Here is a 20,012-nt window from a genome sequence, read left to right as displayed (position 1 = left end):
AGAGACTAGGGTTGCAACTCCTGCTTTTTTTTTTTTTTTTTTTCCCTTTCCATTTGCTTGGTAGATCTTCCTCCATCCCTTTATTTTGAGCCTGTGTGTATCTCTGCACATGATGTGGGTCTCCTGATGGGTCTTGACTCTATCCAGTTTACCAGTCTGTGCCTTTTCATTGGGGCATTTAGTCCATTTACATTTAACGTTAATATTGTTATGTGTGAATTTGAACCTGTCATTATGATGTTAGCTGGTTATTTTGCCTGTTAATTGATGTAGTTTCTTCATAACATCGATGGTCTTTACAATTTGGCATGTTTTTGCAGTGGCTGGTACTAGTTGCTTCTTTCCATGTTTAGTGATTCCTTTAGGAGCTCTTGTAAGGCAGGCCTGATGGTGACAAAAATCTCTCAGCATTTGCTTCTCTGCAAACGATTTTATTTTTCCTTTACTTACGAAGCTTAGTTTGGCTGGATATGAAATTCTGGGTTGAAAATTCTTTAAGAATGTTGAATATTGGGCCTCACTCTCTTCTGGCTTGTAGGGTTTCTGCCGAGAAATCCGCTGTTAATTTGATGGGCCTGCCTTTGTGGATATCCCGACCTTTCTCTCTGGCTGCCCTTAACACTTTTTCCTTTCAACCTTGGTGAATCTGACAATTACGTGTCTTGGAGTTGCTCTTCTTACGGAGTATCTTTGTGATGTTCTCTGTATTTCCTGAATTTGAATGTTGGCCTGCCTTGCTAGTTTGGGGAAGTTCTCCTGGATAATTTCCTGAAGAGTGTTTTCCAACCTGGTTCCATTCTCCCTGTCACTTTCAGGTACACCAATGAAATGTAGATTTGGTCTTTTTAGATAGTTCCATATTTCTTGGAAGCTTTATTTCTTTTTACTCTTTTTTCTCTAAACTTGTGTTCTCACTTTATTTCATTAATTCCATCTTCAGTCACTGATGCCCTTTCTTCCACTTGATCCAATCAGCTATTGAAGCTTATGCATGCGTCACGAAGTTCTTGTGCCATGGTTTTCAGCTCCATCATTTAAGGTCTTCTCTACACTGTTGGTTCTAGTTAGCCATTCGTCTAATCCTTTTTTCAAGGGTTTTAGCTTCCTTGCAATGACTTAGAACATGCTCCTTTAGTGGGGAGAAGGTTTGTTATTACCGACCTTCTGAAGCCTACTTCTGTCAACTCATCAAAGTCATTCTGCATCCAGCTTTGTTCTGTTGCTGGCGAGGAGCTGCAGTCCTTTGGAGGAGAAGAGGTGCTCTGATTTTTAGAATTTTCAGCTTTTCTGCTCTGGTTTCTCCCCATCTTTGTAGTTTTATCTACCTTTGGTCTTTGATGTTGGTGACCTACAGATGGGGTTTGGGTGTAGATGACTTTTTTGTTGATGTTGACGTTATTCCTTTCTGTTAGTTTTCCTTCTAACTGTCAGGTCCCTCAGCTGCAGGTCTGTTGGAGTTTGCTGGAGGTCTACTCCAGACCCTGTTTGCCTGAGTATCACCAGCAGAGGCTGCAGAACAGCAAATATTGCAAAACAGCAAATATTGCTGCCTGATTCTTCCTCTGAAAGCTTCGTCCCAGAGGGGCACCCACCTGTATGAGGTGTCTGTCAGCCCCTACCGGGAGGTGTCTCCTGGTTAGGCCACATGGAGGTCAGGGACCCTCTTGAGGAAGCAATCTTCTGTTCTCAGAGCTCAGATGCCATTCTGGGAGAACCACTGCTCTCTTCAGAGCTGTCAGACAGGGATGTTTAAGTCTGCTGAAATTTCTGCTGGCTTTTGTTCAGCTTTGCCCTGCCCACAGAGGTGAAGTCTATAGAGGCAGTAGGCCTTGCTAAGGTGTGGTGGGCTCTGCCTAGTTGGAGCTTTCTGGCTGCTTTGTTTACCTAATCAAGCCTCAGCAATGGTGGATGCCCCTCCTGCAGCCAGCAGACTGCTGCACTAGCAGTGAGCAAGACTCTGTGTGCGTGGGACCCACCGAGCCAGGCACAGGAGAGAATCTCCTGGTCTGCCAGTTGCTAAGACCATGGGAAAAGTGCAGTATGTGGGCGGGAGTGTCCCGTTTTTCCAGGTACAGTCTGTCATGGCTTCCCTTTGCTAGAAAAGGGAAATTCCCTGACCCCTTGCACTTCCCAGGTGAGGCAATGCCCCTCCCTGCTTTGGCTCATTCTCCATAGGCTGCACCCACTGTCCAACCAGTCCCAGTGAGATGAACCATGTACCTCAGTTGGAAATGCAGAAATCCCACATGTGAGTGAGAATATGTGATATTTGTCTTTCTGTGCTGGGCTTATTTAATATAATGAACTCCGGTTCCATCCCTGTGACAAGATTACATTCTTATGGCTGAATAGTGTTTCATTATATATAAGCACCACATTTTCTTTATCCATTCATCTGTTGATGGACACTTAGGTTGATTCCATACATTAGCTATTGTGAATAGTCCTGCAATAAACATGAGAATGCGGATATCTCTTTATCATGCTAATTTCCTTTCTTTTGGATATATACTTGGCATTGGGATTGCTGGATCATATGGTAGATCTATTTTTAGTTTTTTAAGGAACCTCTACACTGTTCTCCATAGTGATTGTACTACTTTACATTCCCACCAGCAGTGTATGAGCATGCCCCTTTCTCTTCATCCTTGCCCAGTATCTGTTATTTCTGGTTTTGTTTGTTTGTTTTTTCTTGAGATGGAGTCTTACTCTGTTGCCCAGGCTGGAGTGCAGTGGTGTGATCTTGGCTCACTGCAACCTCCACCTCCTGGGTTAATGCAGTTCTCCTGCCTCAGCCTCCTGTGTAGCGGATTACAGGCCCCCGCCACCATGCCCAGCTAATTTTTGTATTTTTAGTAGAGACAGGGTTTTACCATGTTGGTCAGGCTAGTGTTGAATTCCTGACCTCAGGTGATCCACCCACCTCGGCCTCCCAAAGTGCTAGAATTGTAGGTGTGAGCCACTGTGCCCGGCCAGGATGTTGAATTTTTTTGAAAGCTCTTTCTGCATCTGCAGAGATGATCATATGGTTTTTAATTCTGTTTATGTGGTAAATTACATTTATTGAACCAACCTTGCACCCCACAAATAAAACCTACCTGATTGTAGTAAATTAACTTTTTGATGTGCTGCTAGGTTTGTTTTCTAATATTTTTTTGAGTATTTTGTGTCTATGTTCATCAGGAATATCAACCTGAAGTTTTCTTTTTTCATCATGTCTCTGATGAGTTTTGGTATCAGAATGATGCTGGCTTAATAAAATGAGTTAAGGAGGAGTCTTTCCTTCTCAGTTTTTTGGAATAATTTCAGTAGGATTGATACTAGCTCTTCTTTGTATGTCTGGTAAAATTCGGCTGTGAATCCATCCAGTCCAGGGCTTTTTTTGGTCAGTAGGTTTTTGTTTTGCTTTGTTTTGTTTTGTTTAATTACAATTCAATTTCAGAACTCCTTATTGGTCTGTTAAGGGTTTCAGTTTTTTCTGGTTCAGTCTTGGGAGGTTGTATGTTTCTAGGAATTTATCAGTTTCTTCTACGTTTTTTATAAAAGTTTGTGTGCATAGAGGTGTTAACAATAATCTCTAAGGACTTTTTATATTTCTTTGGGGTCAGTTGTAATGTCACCTTTGTTATTTCTGATTGTGCTTATTTGGATCTTTTTCTTTGTTAATCTAGCTATCTTGCTGTTTTTAGAATTCTTTGATGTTTGACAATCTGACTAAAATGTGCTTCAGAGAGGACTTTTTGGGTTGAATCTATTTGGAGACTTTTGAACTTCCTGAAGCTGGATACCCTTCTCTCTTCCCCAGACTTGGGTAGTTTTCAGCTATTATTAAATAGGTTTTCTATGCTTTTTACCCTCTCTTCTTCTGGAACTCCTGTAATACAAATGTTTAATGGTGTCCCATAAGTCTTGTACGCTCTCTTTGTCCTTTTTCATTATGTTTCCTTTTTTTCCCCCTCTGAGTAATACCAAACAATGTATCTTCAGGTTCAGAGATCGTTTTGCTTAATCAGGTGTGCTGGTGCAGCTTTTTTTTTTTTTTTTTTCTGAGATGGAGTCTTGCTCTGTCACCAGGCTGGAGTGCAGTGGCAAGATCTCAGTTCACTGCAACCTCTGCCTCCCAGGTTCAAGCGATTCTCCTGCCTCAGCCTTCCGCATTCATTGAATTCTTCAGCTGCAGGAATTTTGTTTGGTTCTTTTTTATGATATCTTTCTTTTTTGAAATTCTGATTCATATCATGAATTGTTTTCCTGATTTCATTGAATTATCTATCTGTATTTTCTTTTATCTGTTTGAGTTTCCTTAAGATCATTATTTGAATTTTTTTCTAGCTAGGTGTTGATTTCCTTTTCATTTGGGCCTATAACTAGAGAGTTACATTCTCAGCAGTGTCATATTTCATTGCTTTTTAATGTTTCTTGTTTCCTGCATTGATGTCTTTGCATCTAGTGGAACAATTGGCTCTTTTAAACTTTTCGCTTCAGTTAGACTGTTTGGGAAGGGTGTGGTGACACTGTTTCCAGGTAGGTTCAGTACTGTAGTCTCTTGTAGCTTCTTCAGCTGTATTCATTGTCAACAATAATTGTGGGTGCTTCAGCAGCCTAGGCTGGAGAAGTTTGTGGTGGTGGTTGCTGTGGAGTACATTGTTAGTATCTTCAGTGGCAAGAGCTTTTGGAATCCTTCCATTCTTGTTTTCCGCACAATAGGGAGTTTTAGCCAGTGGGAGTCTTCTTGTGGCAGGTCTGACATATCTTACGAGCAGCTGCCATGGTGCTGCAATCCAGGTTCAAGTGTTTGGAGTGGCTGTGGGGCTAGGATCCTGGTCTCAGGGTCTCACATACTACTGTAACACCTGGGTCTTAGGGTACAGGGTCACTCTCTATGGCAGGGTTGGATGTAGGTTGCCTATAGTGCCAGGATCTGTGACTCTGAGGCACCCTCTAGCTGCTTGGGAAAAGAGTGTCAGTATGTAGCTGTGAGTCTACCCCTGGCGGACAGGGCACAGCCCTGGCCCAACTCTAGGGAAGAGAGGATGCTCTGGAGGTTTGAGTCTGGGATGCAGGGTTTGGCTATGATTTAGGAGCCTGAGCCAATAGGGTTAGTGGCAAGTCCTATCCCTGGGGATGAGGCACCATGTAGTAGTCACTCTAGAACCTGAATTGGTGGGCTCAGATGGATCCCAGACTCTTGAGGCCAGGTACAGCAGGAATAAGCACCCCTGAATGGCCAACCATGCCTGTTGTTTGAGCCCTCTGGGGCAGAGAGCAGCACAGCAGTGACTTCACTCCCCAGAAAGAGAATTGTCTCAGCAGCGTGGACTCTCCAGGGAAGCAGGGTACTAGAGTTATTTGTCCTGCAGGGCACATCTCTCAGCTTAGCCACTGCTCTGTTTCCCTGGGTCCCTGGGTACTACTTCAGCCCTGGGATGTGCAGCTGCTCAGCTTGGCCAGTGCAACAGTTCCCCAAGGGTGATGTGCTGTTTCAGCTCAGGCTCAGGGGACATGACTGCTCTGGGTGGCCCAGGCATCATTTCCCTGGGATGCAGTGTTCTGCCAAAGTACTGTTTTCTTGGGAGGGAGTACACGGCTCCAGCTCCTGCCTCAGGGAGTTGGAGGAGGGGTGGGTAGAGCAGTTCCATCTCCCTTGACCCCACCGGAAAGGGTATAACAGCTGGTGGCATCTCTGCTTGGGAATGTCAGGCTTCCAAGTAGGCCTTAGGCCTTCATTCCTGGCTTAGCTTCAGGGATGAAGGGGTGCTGTGGCTGCTGGCCCCCAGAGCAAGACACACTCCAGCAGTAATTCCAGTTTCACCAGTAGCACTCTTACTTATGTTCTCCTTTGATTTTGTCAGCATTTTATTGTGTTGTGTGATTGAGGGAAAGAGTTAAGTATCATTCTTCTCATTTTAACAAATAAGAAAACTGAGATTATATCCAAAGTTGAACTCAGACCAAATATTTTTCTTACATTTTGCTGTGTCACACTGGGACATTGTCATAAGCAACTGAAGTTGTTAGGGCCCCTCAGCAGGAATAATTAAATTGGTGTTAACTTCTTTCCTTTTTTAGCAGGGAAAAAATATGTATTTTAAGAAAAGATATTTTATTAAAGTAGATTGCAAGTTCACCAGCATTTGGTGCTTTGGAAAACATTCTTTGATTTAAGTTCCAAAGGAAAGTGTTTAGTGAAACAAAATAATAGAAATATCAAATTTTAACTTATGTATTAAATTTTTAAACATTAGCTGGGTGTGGTAGCATGCACCTGTAGTCCCAGATACTCAGGAGGCTGAAGTGGGAGGATCACTTGTGCCCCCAAAGGTTGAGGCTGCAGTGCGCTCTGATTTCATCACTGCACTTCAGCCTGTCTCTGGTGGGGGGGTGGGGAGGGGTACATATATATAAATATAAATATATATAGATCTATAGATATAAAGATCTATATAGATATATAGTAGCTGTCCTTTGTTTTTCATCCCTGTTTTCATAGGAACGGTCATTGATTTTAAATACTTTTCATTTCTCTGTAAATACCTGACCATGGTCTATAAAAGTCCAAAAAATGAGGTTCATAGATTTTTTTGAATAGTAATCTTTATAGTTCTTTTCTTTCATGCTTTGTGTCTTTCCTTCAGGTAGCAAATTATGGAGTTGGAGGACAGTATGAACCCCATTTTGACTTTGCACGGGTAAGTAAAAAAGAAATGGAGAAATTCACTGAGGCTTATGCATTACATTGTTTGTCTCAAAACAAAACAAAACAAAACAACAGAGTCTCACTCTGTCACCCAGGCTGGAGTGCAGTGGCGTGATCTTGGCTTACTGCAACCTCTGCCTCCTGGGTTGGAGCAGTTCCTCTGCCTCAGCCTCCCAAGTAGCTGGGATCACAGGCATGCGCGCCGCCACGCCCAGCTAATTTTTGTATTTTTAGTAGCAACGAGGTTTCGCCATGTTGGCCAGGCTGGTCTTGAACTCCTGACCTCAGGTGATCCACCCACCTCGGCCTCCCAGAGTGCTGGGATTACAGGCGTGAGCCACCATGCCTGGCTGCATTACATTGTTAAAGAAAAAATTATTCTTGACACTTGTTAAAGATGGTACAACAGACGTCATTCAAGAGGGGACCATTGTGATAGGTATAGGGACCACAGCAATTGCAGTGGGATTTCGCAGTAAGGGAGAGAGATTAAGCCCAACTCCAAATACAACAAGGAAAAGTTGGAATTTATAGCCAATGGGCAAGGGTGGGTGTTAGTAGATGGAAAATTACTAAGAGGTAAGGGAGGATTCTGGCTAAACTGACCTAACGAGATCCTTGCTGAAGTCAGGGCAGAGTGATCATCACCCAGGGGATAGTGGAAGATGAAGAACCCAGTTAGATTTTAAGGGTGATCACATGGCAAGGATGGGGGATTCTGGCTAACCTGACTTAGCAGGGTTCTTGCTCACATTGGACAATGCAGAGATAAATACTAGAAGCCCAAAGTCAGGGCCTACTTGAGAAGAAAGTTCAGAGGAGCCTGAGTAGTTCGGCCAAGGAGAGAGTCTTTGTCAACATGTTAATTCTGTTCTTTTAACATTAAAAATTCATAGCCTATTTGGAATTTATGGAAATATGGTGTGGCAGATATTCTGTGAGACCTTTTTAGCAGTTAAAAAAAAAAAAAAACACACCTAGATACCCAATAAAATCACTTAAGATACTTTTAAATGCATTGTCAAACCTGGAAGAAAGTAAAGGGTATTCCAAAAGGAAAACTGAACAAAGGTGATCCCAAACCTGGAGAGTTAAAGAGGGGACAAAGCACAGAGGCTGGAGGTCTGTGCCTCCAGGAACTTAGAGCTTTGGGAATTAACAGCTCTGTAAGTGGAGGATCTGCCACAGTGTAGGCTGCTGAATTTGAGACCCCGGCATAAAATCTAAATCTCCACAAAGATTACACCTTCAGTAAAGAAAGAATGGGTTTGAAAATAAATCTGTTGTGATGCAGGAGCCTTATGGGGAACTGTCTGTTTCCATCCTGGCTGGGGCATAATGTGTATGATAGGGGAGCCGCTTCAGGGAGTACTATGTGTGGAATTTTCCACATGTGTCATGTTAGCACTAAAAGTTTTGAACTTCAGAGCATTTTGAATTTTGGACTTTTGGTATGCTCAACCTGTATTCCATGTTATGGATATACCACAGTTTAGCCATTCGCACATTGAAGGACATTTGGATAGTTTTTAGTTTTTGACTATTACAAATAAAGATGTGTATATGTTTCTGTATGAAAAATACATTTTCATTTTTCTGGGAGAAATGCCAAGAGGTTGTATTGTATTTTAATTTAGATATAAATATTTAGATATTAATTCTCTAGCTTGATTATAGTGCTGAAAGTCACTTTACTAGCATTATTAGAAAAATAATACTAGGGACCAGGCATGGTGGCTCATGCCTGTAATCCCAGCCCTTTGGGAGGCCAAGGTAGGTGGATCACCAGAGATCAGGAGTTCAAGACCAGCCTGGCCAACATGGCAAAACTCCATTTCTACTAAAAATACAAAAAAATTAGCCAGGCATGGTGGTGCATGCCTGTAGTCCCAGCTACTTGAGAGGCTGAGGCAGAAGAATTGCTTAAACCCGGGAGGTGGAGGTTGCAGTGAGCTGAGATCATGGCATTGCACTCCAGCCTGGGCGACAGGGCAGGACTCTGTCTCAAAAAATAAAAAAAGAAAAATAATACTGGGAAATAGTTCAGAAGGTCATGAGTTCAAAGTAAGTCTCAAGGTACATTAAGCTTCAGGAATGCAGCTAAGAGATGGCCGTCACGTTGTATTTTTTTGGAAGTTAAAATTGTGGGTATTGATTTTTAAAATAATATGTAGTCAGCAAATAATGGCTGTCGTTTAGACTGATAAGTCTGCCTTTTATCCTGTAATCCTGTCTAAAGTATCCAGTATACAAGTTCAGTGAGCAAGTATTTGAGGCCAAGTACGGTGACTCACACCTGTGATCCTAGCACTTTGGGAGGCCAAGGCAGGAGGATTGCTTGAGGCTGGGAGTTGAAGATCACCCTGGTCCATATAGCAAGACTCCATCTTTACAAAAATAGTGCCTGATGCTTATAGTGCAGTGGACATTACAAGGGAAACTTTTGGGGTTGTTGGCATATTCTTCAGGATATTACTACTGATGTTTAGTTGCCACTAGAGTATTTGTATTACTGAATTTTTATACCATTGAATTTGCTGTGTTTTTATTCACAGAAAGATGAGCCAGATGCTTTCAAAGAGCTGGGGACAGGAAATAGAATTGCTACATGGCTGTTTTATGTAAGTTGTCACTAAAATTTTTAGGTTAAGTTGGGATTTGATCACATGATTCATTTTAATGTGTTAAGTTTGTTCTGTGTAGCTCTGATTCACCATCCTAGTTTAACATTTTTATAACCGAGTAAAGGAAGTTAAGAATTTTTTTGCATTTGCAACTTTTTCAGGCTGTGAGATAGATGTTCATTATAGAAACTTTTGGACAAACTTAAAATTTATAGTGCCACTACCTGTAGATAATCATTAAATAATTTGACATATAGTCTCTCTGTTTAGTCACATATGTGTATATAAGAATCTCTCTATATTTGAATTTCTGTACATACACATTATTTCAGCAAACTTCTGAATTACATCTTTTTATTGAAGTAGAAAAGTGCACAAATTAAGTATTGTAACTTGATTAATTTTCACAAAGTGAACACTTCTGGTGTATTCAGTACTAAGGTGAAGAAATAGCACATTACAGTCCCCAGAAGCCCTACCTCAAACTTTTAAAACAGTATGATCATAATTCAATTTTTAAAATTGTTTATAGTGTTTGTTCTAGTTACCCCAAATAAATCACTCCAAAACTCTCTTTTCTGAGTGGTTTAAAATAACAAAAATGATTTTCTTAATGTATCTCTAACAGTTATGAGGTTGACTGGGCTCAACTCACGGTTCCTGCTCCAAATCTGACATGCATTTGCCATCAAGTGTCTGGCAGTGGGGTATCTTGAAGGCCAAGGTTGAGGCTGGCTGTCAGCCAGAATGCCTAAATTCTGGCCAATACATGTGGCTGAGCTTCTTCACAGCATAGTGACTGGATTGCAAGAGGAAGCATCCCAAAAGAACAATGCAAAAGTACATGGTATTGTTATGACCTACCCTCAGAAGTCACAGATGTCATCCTGCTGTATTCTGTTACAGCAATTACAAAGGTCTGTCCAGCTTCAAGGGGAGGGCACATAGACCCTACCACTGCAGACGAATGTCAGTGTCACATTAGAATAGCATGTAGGATGGGACATATTGGGATGTATTTGGAAAATGCAATCTGCCATAATGTCATAACCTTTCTTAAAGATATTTTAGGCCAGGCACAGTGACACACGCCTGTAATTCCAGCACTTTGAGAGGCCTAGGTGGGCAGATCATTTGAGGTCAGGAGTTCGAGACCAGCCTGGCCAACGTGGTGAAACCCCGTCTCCACTGAAAATATAAAAATTAGCTGGGTGTGGTGGCACACGCCTGTAGTCCCAGCTACTCAGGAGGCTGAGGCACGAGAATCGCTCGAATCTAGGAGGCAGAGGTTGCAGTGAGCCAAGATCGCGCCACTGCACTCTCCAGCCTAGATAACAGAGTGAGGCTCCATCTCAAAAAAAAAAAAAAAAAACCTATATATATATATTATATCTTAGCCCTATTTGAATTACATTTTTTTTTTGCTGTCTATAGTATCTCACTCCCTGCCAAAATCTCTCTCTGTTCAGTCTATTTTCTTCTTCTCTCCCTGCCACCTTCCCTGTTTCCTTCCTCTCCATATGCCTCCTTTTCTCCCCAATTCCCAATTTGTATTCCTCTCACAATTCCATCTTGTTTCCAAAAGGAGGCAAGGTACATTATAGAAAAGAGAAATATCACAAAGGGAAAACCAGGAGAGGGTTAGTACAGTGTACAAATTCATGCTGTGAAGGCTTGCATATTTTCTAGAGGTGAGTCTCCTTAGAGGTTGTACCAATTTATATCCCAATTTTAAGTGGGATATACTTGTGAAGTATGTTTGTCAGACTTTTTGATCTGCATATCTTTCACTTATCAAATTAGCAGTTATTGTGGCTTTAATTTGTATTTCTCTTATTATGGAAGTTCAGCATCTTTTCAGATGTTTAAAAGCCATTAGTGTTTATGTGTTCCTGGTTCTCCTTGTATTTCTTTGTTTTATGAATATTGATGCTGTATTATTTGGCCCACTATCCATTTCTCCCTCTTAATGTAAACACCCTTCCTGTTTTTCTAAAACAGTTGCATAGCATTTTAATTGATTATCATTTTTCCCGTTATTTAAATACCTCCCCAGAGGGGCACATAGAATATCTCAAATTACTTTTCTCTCATGCACAACTTTTTAATATCCTCAAAGTCAGTTTTTTCTTTTCTTTTTTTTTTTTGAGACAGAGTCTCACTCTGTTGCCCAGGCTGGAGTGCGGTGGTGGTGCTATCTCAGCTTACTACAAGCTCCGCCTCCCAGGTTCATGCCATTCTCCTGCCTCAGCCTCCTGGGTAGCTGGGACTACAGGCGCCTGTCACCACGCCTGGCTAATTTTGTTTTTGTATTTTTAGTAGAGATGGGGTTTCACCGTGTTAGCCAGGATGGTCTTGATCTCCTGACCTCGTGATCCGCCCACCTTGGCCTTCCAAAGTTCTGGGATTACAGGCGTGAGCCACCACGCCCAGCCAAAGTTAATTTTTTCATTGGTTAAGTGTTTTTAGTTCTTTATTATTAGTTATATATTTATCATTGTAAAATACCTTTTATCTCATTTAATGCTTTTTACCTTGATTTAAACTGTGTCTCATACTAAGATCATACCCTGTTTTCCTTGGATAGCATTTGCCCCAAATCTTACGTTTTTGTGTTCTGTGTTTCTAAGTCACTTATTTTAGATGCAGCTCTGATACAATATAGTTGGGTTTTGCTCTGTGATCTAATCAGTCTATGCATTCTACTTATGTTGCTTTAAAAAAAATCTTTATGATCCATGTTTCCTTTGCCTTGTTTTATGTGATTCTTCGGTTACTTTAAAAAGTTTCCATATTTTTCCTAGGTTATCTTTATGACTATAACTATATAATCCTTTAACTTTCTCACTTTTATTTAATATGTTTGATTCCCTACGATGAGAAATGGCAAAACTGATTTTAGTTTGTTATTTTTCTCATTATTTTTTACATTTATTTAAATATTTCTTGAGCACCTACTGTTCTTGAGGTACTACTGTTCTAGACACTAATGATCAGCAATGAACAAAACAGATGAAAATTCCTGCCTCCATGGAGATTACATTCTAATACAATAAAACACATATTTATATCTCTGTATTGATTTATTAGTTTTAAGTCATTTCTTTTTCCCTCTGGCTATAAATAAGTTCCTGTTTCAAATTATATCCCCACTCTCCCATCTGACGGTTTTTCGTTAATCATTCCTTTGCTTTTTGTAGTTTTTTTACTTATGTGTATAAACCTAAATGGCATTTTGTTCTTTAAAAACTGAGTAGCATGTACCAACCCTGCTATATAAGAACAAGTCCATATGTTCCCAATATTCTAGTATCCAATATCAAGTCTTTATAATGGCGTGTTTTACTTTATTCTACCAGCACTTTCAATAACACTCTCTTGTTTCTTATAGATGAGTGATGTGTCTGCAGGAGGAGCCACTGTTTTTCCTGAAGTTGGAGCTAGTGTTTGGCCCAAAAAAGTAAGCCTGTTTGGTTTGTTTTTGGTTTATTAATTTTTTCCCTAAGGAAGAGATGCACTTGTATTCATGGTCTAATTTAATGAATTACATTTTTTTTTTCTTTTTCTTTTCTTTTTTTGAGACATGTTCTCACTCTGTTGCCCAGGCTGGAGCGCAGCAGCACAAATATGGCTCACTGCAGCTTTGACCTCCTGGGTTCAAGCCTCAGCCTCCCAAATAGCTGGGACTACAGGTGCATGTCACCATGCCCAGCTAATGTTTAAATTTTCTGTAGCGACAGTATCTCCCTGTATTGCCCAGGCTGGTCTTGAACTCTTGGGCTCAAGTGATCCTCCAACCTCAGCTTCCCAAAATATTGGGATTACAGGCATGAACCCCTGCGCCTGGCCAAATTACATTTTTAGAGGTATTTTTTATGGTCCTTGCCACAAGTATGTAGAGGTAATGAATGACCAGGAATTAGTGTTGAAATTTTTTCATTTCTAAAATGGGTTCTGTATTGTTTTCCCCTCCATCTTGCTATGTAAGATATGTTAGCTTTGTTTTGGCAAATACTTTTGTTGTCAAGCATTTTTATGGTATTTTTCATATGATCAAAAACAGTTTTTAAAGTGATATAACCATATTTTCAGAATTATATTAGAGGAAAATAAAATGCTGCTATAGAGGAGTTCTTCCACAGGAACAAAGGAAAAATTAAGAAAGCTGCTGGGCACAGTGGCTCACGCCGGTAATCCCAACACTTTGGGAGGCAGAGATGGGCAGATCACCTGAGGTCCGGAGTTTGAGACCAGCCTGACCAACATGGTGAAAGCCCGTCTCTACTAAAAATACAAAATTAGTCAGGCCTGGTGGTGCATGCCTGTAATCCCAGCTACTTGGGAGGCTGAGGCAGGAGAATCGCTTGAACCCAGGAGGCAGAGGTTGCACTCCAGCCTGGGCGATAGAGCAAGATTCCGTCTCAAAAAAAAAACAGTAATCACTGCCGAAAGCGATTACCTGGCATTGTATACTTGGGGATAATTGTGAATTGTTCTCCATAGGGAACTGCTGTTTTCTGGTATAATCTGTTTGCCAGTGGAGAAGGTGATTATAGTACACGGCATGCAGCCTGTCCAGTGCTAGTTGGCAACAAATGGGGTAAATATTTCATATATTCTGTGAAGAGAATGTAATTTTTGTTTTCTATTTTGAAACTATTATCTGTGTCTTAAAAACAAAAGCCCCCACAATGTTTGCTTAATATGATTTTAACATTGTACAGGATTCAACCAAACAAGTGCCTAATCTTAATATAAATTTATAATCAGAATTTTGATGACAGATTTTATTTTTAACTCTATTTTCACTTATTCTAAGAAACATTGTCTGACTCAAAATTGAATAAGACAATATCTTCCCCTCAAAGGGTTAATAATCTGATTGAGACATACTAATGGATTATAATGTAGTACATATTATTACAAAAACGTAACCAGAAGATGGTGACTGCCTAAGTTCAAAGCTTTTTCTTTAAATTTGGTCCAAAAGATAGAACAGCAGTTTTCCAAACATGTTAGACACCAGGTTCTAGTATGAGGCTCAAGTAGCACCTAATGTGCAAAATTTAAAGACGCACTCACTTTCAGGGACATGCAAGTGCAGGAATGGTCACATTTAAAAAAAAATAAAAAGAAACAGGTGAAATTAGTTTTAATATCTATTAATTAGCCCCATGTATCCATTTCAATCTGTGTTACTAGCCACATGTTTAGTGGTTACATACAAGACATAACAAGGTTAAGGAGTGAGGCCTGATCAGGATTTTAAAATCTCCCCTCGAGGCCGGGCGCGGTGGCTCAAGCCTATAATCCCAGCACTTTGCAGTGAGTGGATATCGCGCCACTGCACTCCAGCACTCCAGCCTGGGTGACAGCGTGAGACTCTGTCTCAAAAAAAAAAAACTCCCCTCTCAAGCCTGTAATCCCAGCACTTTGGTAGGCCGAGACAGGCGGATCACGAGGTCAGGAGATCGAGACCATCCTGGCTAACACAGTGAAACCCCGTCTCTACTAAAAAAATACAAAAAACTAGCCGGGCGAGGTGGCGGGCGCCTGTAGTCCCAGCTACTCGGGAGGCTGAGGCAGGAGAATGGCGTAAACCCGGGAGGCGGAGCTTGCAGTGAGCTGAGATCCGGTCACTGCACTCCAGCCTCCGCAACAGCGAGACTCCGTCTCAAAAAAAAAAAAAAAAAAAACAAAAAACTCCCCTCATGATTATAGTGTTTAAGAACCACTGGACTAGAATGAGGAGAGGCTAGTTGGTGAGAGAGTTTAGAAAGTTGTTTTCTGTTGTCTAAGTGGAAGATGACAACAGCCTGGATTAAAGCATCAGTGAAAGGGTTGGAGAGCAAATAGATTCGAGAGAGACATAAGGAAGATTGTCAGGGTTTGATGAATAAAGAGTAGATACAAGGGTTGAAAAAGGAAAAAGGAGTTAAGAATTAAGGTTTCTGCTTTAGATATTTTGACTGGGTTCTATGGTACTGGAGACAAAAAAAATAAATAGAAAATTAACTCCTTTTGGGATACATTTTTACATGGTATACATTTCTTAAAGGTATTTTGGAAACTTAATGAGCATACAATAACAATGGTTGATTAGAGAGTTGTTCCTTTAGAGTGGAAAGTTTGTGTTTATTATTAAAATGTCTTTGTATTTTGGAGGTTGTACTTTGAAAACAGTACATAAAGCAATATTCTACTCTATCTGTACCTGTATCTTAAGTCCATTTGTGTCTCATTTCAAGCCTCACATTGAACATTGGAAACTTTAGGAAATGCACATAGACTTGCAAATATACACGTGTATACATACATGTATGTACATAAACACACAAGTGTGTACACATATGTAAATAGGTATATAAAATCTGTGTTTTCAGCATTTAGCCAAGTTTTTAAGTAGCATCTGCCTTTATCCGGTTTTGGTGTTGAACTTTTATCCCATGTTGAAACTTTGTTATAGACCTAGCTTTTAGAAACTAATTAAATACTGATTAGATTAAGGGGGGAAATTAATATATTACTTTTCTCTCACAGTATCCAATAAATGGCTCCATGAACGTGGACAAGAATTTCGAAGACCTTGCACCTTGTCAGAATTGGAATGACAAACAGGCTTCCCTTCCTCTCCTATTGTTGTACTCTTATGTGTCTGATATACACATTTCCTAGTCTTAACTTTCAGGAGTTTACAATTGACTAACACTCCATGATTGATTCAGTCATGAACCTCATCCTGTGTTTCATCTGTGGACAATCGCTTACTTTGTGGGTTCTTTTAAAAGTGACACTAAATCACCATATTGCATATGTACAACCTTAAAGTTCTGTTGGTATCACAGAAGACAAGACAGAGTTTAAAGTGAGGAATTTTATATTTAAAGAACTTTCTGGTTAGATAAAAATATAATTTGAGCATCCAATTTTACTATTTCACTACATCTCAGTTGGTGGGTGTTAAGCTAGAACGGGCCGTGTGATAGGAAACAAATGCCTTACAGACGTGTCTAGGTGTTCTGTTTACCTAGTGTCTTACTCTGTTTTCAGGATCTGAAGACTAGTAATAAACTAGGACACTAATTGGGTTCCATGTGATGTTTCATATGATCTTCTAAGTTGATTTTTTTCCTCCCAAGTCCTTTTTAAAGAAAGTATACTGTATTTTACCAGCCCCCTCTCTTTTCTCATAGCTCTTCTGTGGTGAATTAAACCTACTTGAGTTAAAATATTTCGATTTCTTTTTTTTTTTTTTTTTTTTTTTTTTTTTTAAACAAAGTCCTGCATAACAACACTGGGCCTTCTTAACTAAAATGCTCACCACTTAGTCTGTTTATCCCTTTTTAAAAATGACAGATTATTTTGTCCAGAAATTTTGCTGTTTTTCTTAGTGCTTATACCTTGTCTCTTACTCCTGCTATAGCAGGGTGGTAATATTGGCATTCTGATTAAATACTGTGCCTTAGGAGACTGGAAGTTTAAAAATGTACAAGTCCTTTCAGTGATGAGGGAATTGATTTTTTTTAAAAGTCTTTTTCTTAGGAAGCCAAAATGTTTGTTTTTTTAAGATTCTGAAATGTGTTGTGACAACAATGACCTATTTATGATCTTTAAATCTTTTTATAAAAAATGTTTGTTTTCTGTGTGGTGTTTTTCGTATTTAAATCAAAATGTATGATGTGGCAGTAACAGGTTAACTTATGTTATTTCTTTAGTATACATAGGGCTTAGGTTTATACTGTTGGTTTCCACTCACACTAATGTCACATGGTTAAGGAAGAAAAATTTGGGCTCTCTGAAGTTTCAGATATTTCATGAGTCAAAATGTGTTTCCTTCAAAGAGAGCTCTAAAATACTTTACTGTGGTTATGAAGTTATTACGGGCCAGGCACAGTGACTCATGCCTTCAATCTCAGCACTTCGGGAGGCCGACGCAGGCAGATCACCTGAGGCCAGGAGTTCGAGACCAGCCTGGCCAACATTGTGAAATCTCATCTCAACTAAAAATACCAAAATTAGCTGAGTGTGATGGTGCATACCTGTAGTCCCAGCTACTTGGGAGGCTGAGGCAGGGAAATAGCTTGAACCCAGGAGGCAGAGGTTGCAGTGAGCTGAGACTGCACTCCAGCTTGAGTGACAGAACGACTCCGTCTCAAAAAAGAAAAGTTATTACAATAATAATACTTAAGACTTTCTCCAATTAAAAAATGTGTGGTGATACAAAGCTGTCAGCTTAATGAAGTATGTTAATTGATGCTTTAGACTATTTACATTACTTATGGTGAATCCTAATTCACACAAGGGTTCTTTATCCTTTATGCAGTATTTAAATACTGAAGGAAGAATTTGGTTTGATTCTCTGGGAAAGTGGGTGTTTTTACCCATTTTAAAAGTGAACTCTGAAGTTCCTTTCTTCTGACTAGCCTTTGTTCCAACGTAAGTATTTTAGAAATATAGAGAATTAAGTTCAGCACTTTCATCCATTCAGATTTTGTGACCATTGATGATTTTTTAAAAACTTTTTTAGTGAAGTAAATGGAAGCAAAAAACTCAAAAATGTAGAAGTAATATAGGGGTTCAAAGGATGTAAAATACGGTTTATTGCCATGTGTGTCATAGAAAGTAGAATACAAGTATCTTTCAGAAGGAAATTACGTATTCCATAATCTTACAAATTTCATTATATTCAACTTGGAACCCCACGTGGGAATTATGAAATTCTTTCAGAATTAGATCATACAGTACCCTTTAAAGTTTTATAATTACCAATTATTTTTCTTTCCAAATGAAAAGAGGGAAAAATCCAGTATGAAGCTTTTAGTTCCATTACTACAATTCTGTATTTCTTTTAATACTGAACTTTCACACAAAGGAGGGCTGGAACTACCTTGGATAATGTGGAAACTGTGGTTTCCTCACCAACCCTAAGCCTTTTCTTCCATATTGGAAGTTTCATCATTCATTAATTTTATGCTCATTAACTTTAAATAGGGAGTTATCACAAATATGGAGTTAACTGAAGTATCCACCAGAACATTTTAACAGTGGGGTAAGCAAATGTGGTAACTAGGTGGTAATAACCTAGTAAGATTATAAAAAGAACAATGAACTGACTTTAGGATTCTTTGGAAAGCTGAATGGTAAATGCAATAAATGAAAGAAGTGATCAATCATCTACTTCAGTGAAATTATAATAAAATGGTTATTAGCCGGGCATGGTGGCTCATGCCTGTAATCCCAGCACTTTGGGAGGCTGAGGCAGGTGGATCACCTGAGGTCAGGAGTTTGAGACCAGCCTGGCCAACATGTTGAAACCCCATCTTTACTGAAAATACAAAAAATTAGCATGGTGGCAGGCACCCATAATCCCAGCTACTCGGGAGGCTGAGGTGGGAGAATCGCTTGAACGTGGGAGTCAGAGGTTGCCGTGAGCAGAGATCATGCCACTGCACTCCAGCCTGGGCAACAGAGCGAGACTCTATCTGAAAAAATAAAAATAAAAATAAAATGGTTATTACGTGTGAGAGTATAGAGAAGTTACAAATAGTAAACCAACACACATATATATGTATATAATTTATAAACTAATTGTGTGTGTATAAAAAATCTTGCTGCCTAAAAGAATCTAAATATCTTTACATAGCCATGTGTTGACTGCTATATGTAACTTCCATACCACTTAAGTCCATATAGCTGAAAAACGAACAGGTTATATGCAGAGCCCAATGGACTAAACTATTGAATGACTGGATTGCTGTTAAGAAATATATAGGCTGGGCACAGTGGTGCATGCCTACAATGTCAGCACACTGGGAGGCCAAGGTGGGAGGATCTCTTGAACCCAGGAATTTGAGACCTGCCTGGACAACATAGTAAGACCCTGTCTCTTACTAACAATCAAGTTACCCAGCTGTGGTGGCATTTGCCTGTGGTCCCAAGCTACTGGGCAGGCTGAGGTGGCAGGATCCCTTGAGCCTGGGAGGTCAAGGCTGCAGTGAGCTATGCTTGTGCCACTGTACTCAAGCCTGGGCAGCAGAGCAAGACCCTGAAAAAACAGTGTGATACTAAAACACATAAACACACCAAATCATGATTAAGTAATTATAAATCACTTGAACAGACAGAATTATGAAATAAAAGATTGCTAGGAGAAAGCAGAATGGAAAAAATGACATCTTAATCCAGATAGCAACATAAGGACCAATCTCTTCTCTTGGCAGTGCTTATTTTTACTATAGTAAAAGTTAGTGTTTTAGAGGGAACAATATTGGATAACTTAGACAAAAAGGAATGAGTTAATAGAGAACCATAAGTTACCAGATTTATCAGAATAAAATTTCATAATCCTGTGTTCCTAATGTCCTTGGATATTATTCAATCACTTTAATGATGTTTTGCAAAATTAACTGTAGTAGAGTTCTTTTGGTTGCCTACTTTCTTAAATTTGAGGACTTTAAAGTTTACTTTCTGTGTAAATGTAGCCTTAAGTTAAACACAAATTTTGACTCAGGAAAACTGGTAAGAATGCCTTACTGTAAGTAACTTATATACAAGCAGATGTTAAGTAAAAGGAGCAACCAAAAGGAGTGGAAGTCCTCCATCGTCTGCTTGTGAGGTCTTGTTGAACTTTCATTGTGGCACTATTATGTTGAAATTAGTTATGTGTTGCTTAATGAGAGGAAAATGCCTCA

The 20,012-nt window shown here is 39.7% G+C and overlaps 1 protein-coding gene across 5 annotated transcripts in view; it reads left to right on the top strand.

Moving 5' to 3' along the window:
• P4HA1 (prolyl 4-hydroxylase, alpha polypeptide I) overlaps positions 1 to 16,943 on the top strand; it is a 90,811-nt gene extending 73,868 nt beyond the window's left edge. For 4 of the 5 annotated variants that reach the window (XM_011928026.1, XM_011928017.1, XM_011928033.1 and 1 more), the window contains 5 exons: positions 6,636 to 6,689; positions 9,253 to 9,318; positions 12,713 to 12,781; positions 13,825 to 13,921; positions 15,862 to 16,943. In XM_011928026.1, coding sequence (XP_011783416.1) covers positions 6,636 to 6,689; positions 9,253 to 9,318; positions 12,713 to 12,781; positions 13,825 to 13,921; positions 15,862 to 15,932 — 357 coding nt within the window. In that variant the 3' untranslated portion in view covers positions 15,933 to 16,943. The remainder of the gene's footprint in view (positions 1 to 6,635; positions 6,690 to 9,252; positions 9,319 to 12,712; positions 12,782 to 13,824; positions 13,922 to 15,861) is intronic. The other variant, XM_011928041.1, reaches the window with a different exon arrangement.
• The last annotated feature ends 3,069 nt before the right edge of the window (positions 16,944 to 20,012 follow it).

This window comes from Colobus angolensis, unplaced genomic scaffold (assembly GCF_000951035.1).
Source record: "Colobus angolensis palliatus isolate OR3802 unplaced genomic scaffold, Cang.pa_1.0 Scaffold12, whole genome shotgun sequence".
Taxonomy (NCBI): Eukaryota; Metazoa; Chordata; class Mammalia; order Primates; family Cercopithecidae; genus Colobus; species Colobus angolensis.
The sequence above is the reverse complement of the archived record's forward strand: the minus strand, read 5'-3'. Positions and strand labels throughout refer to the sequence as shown.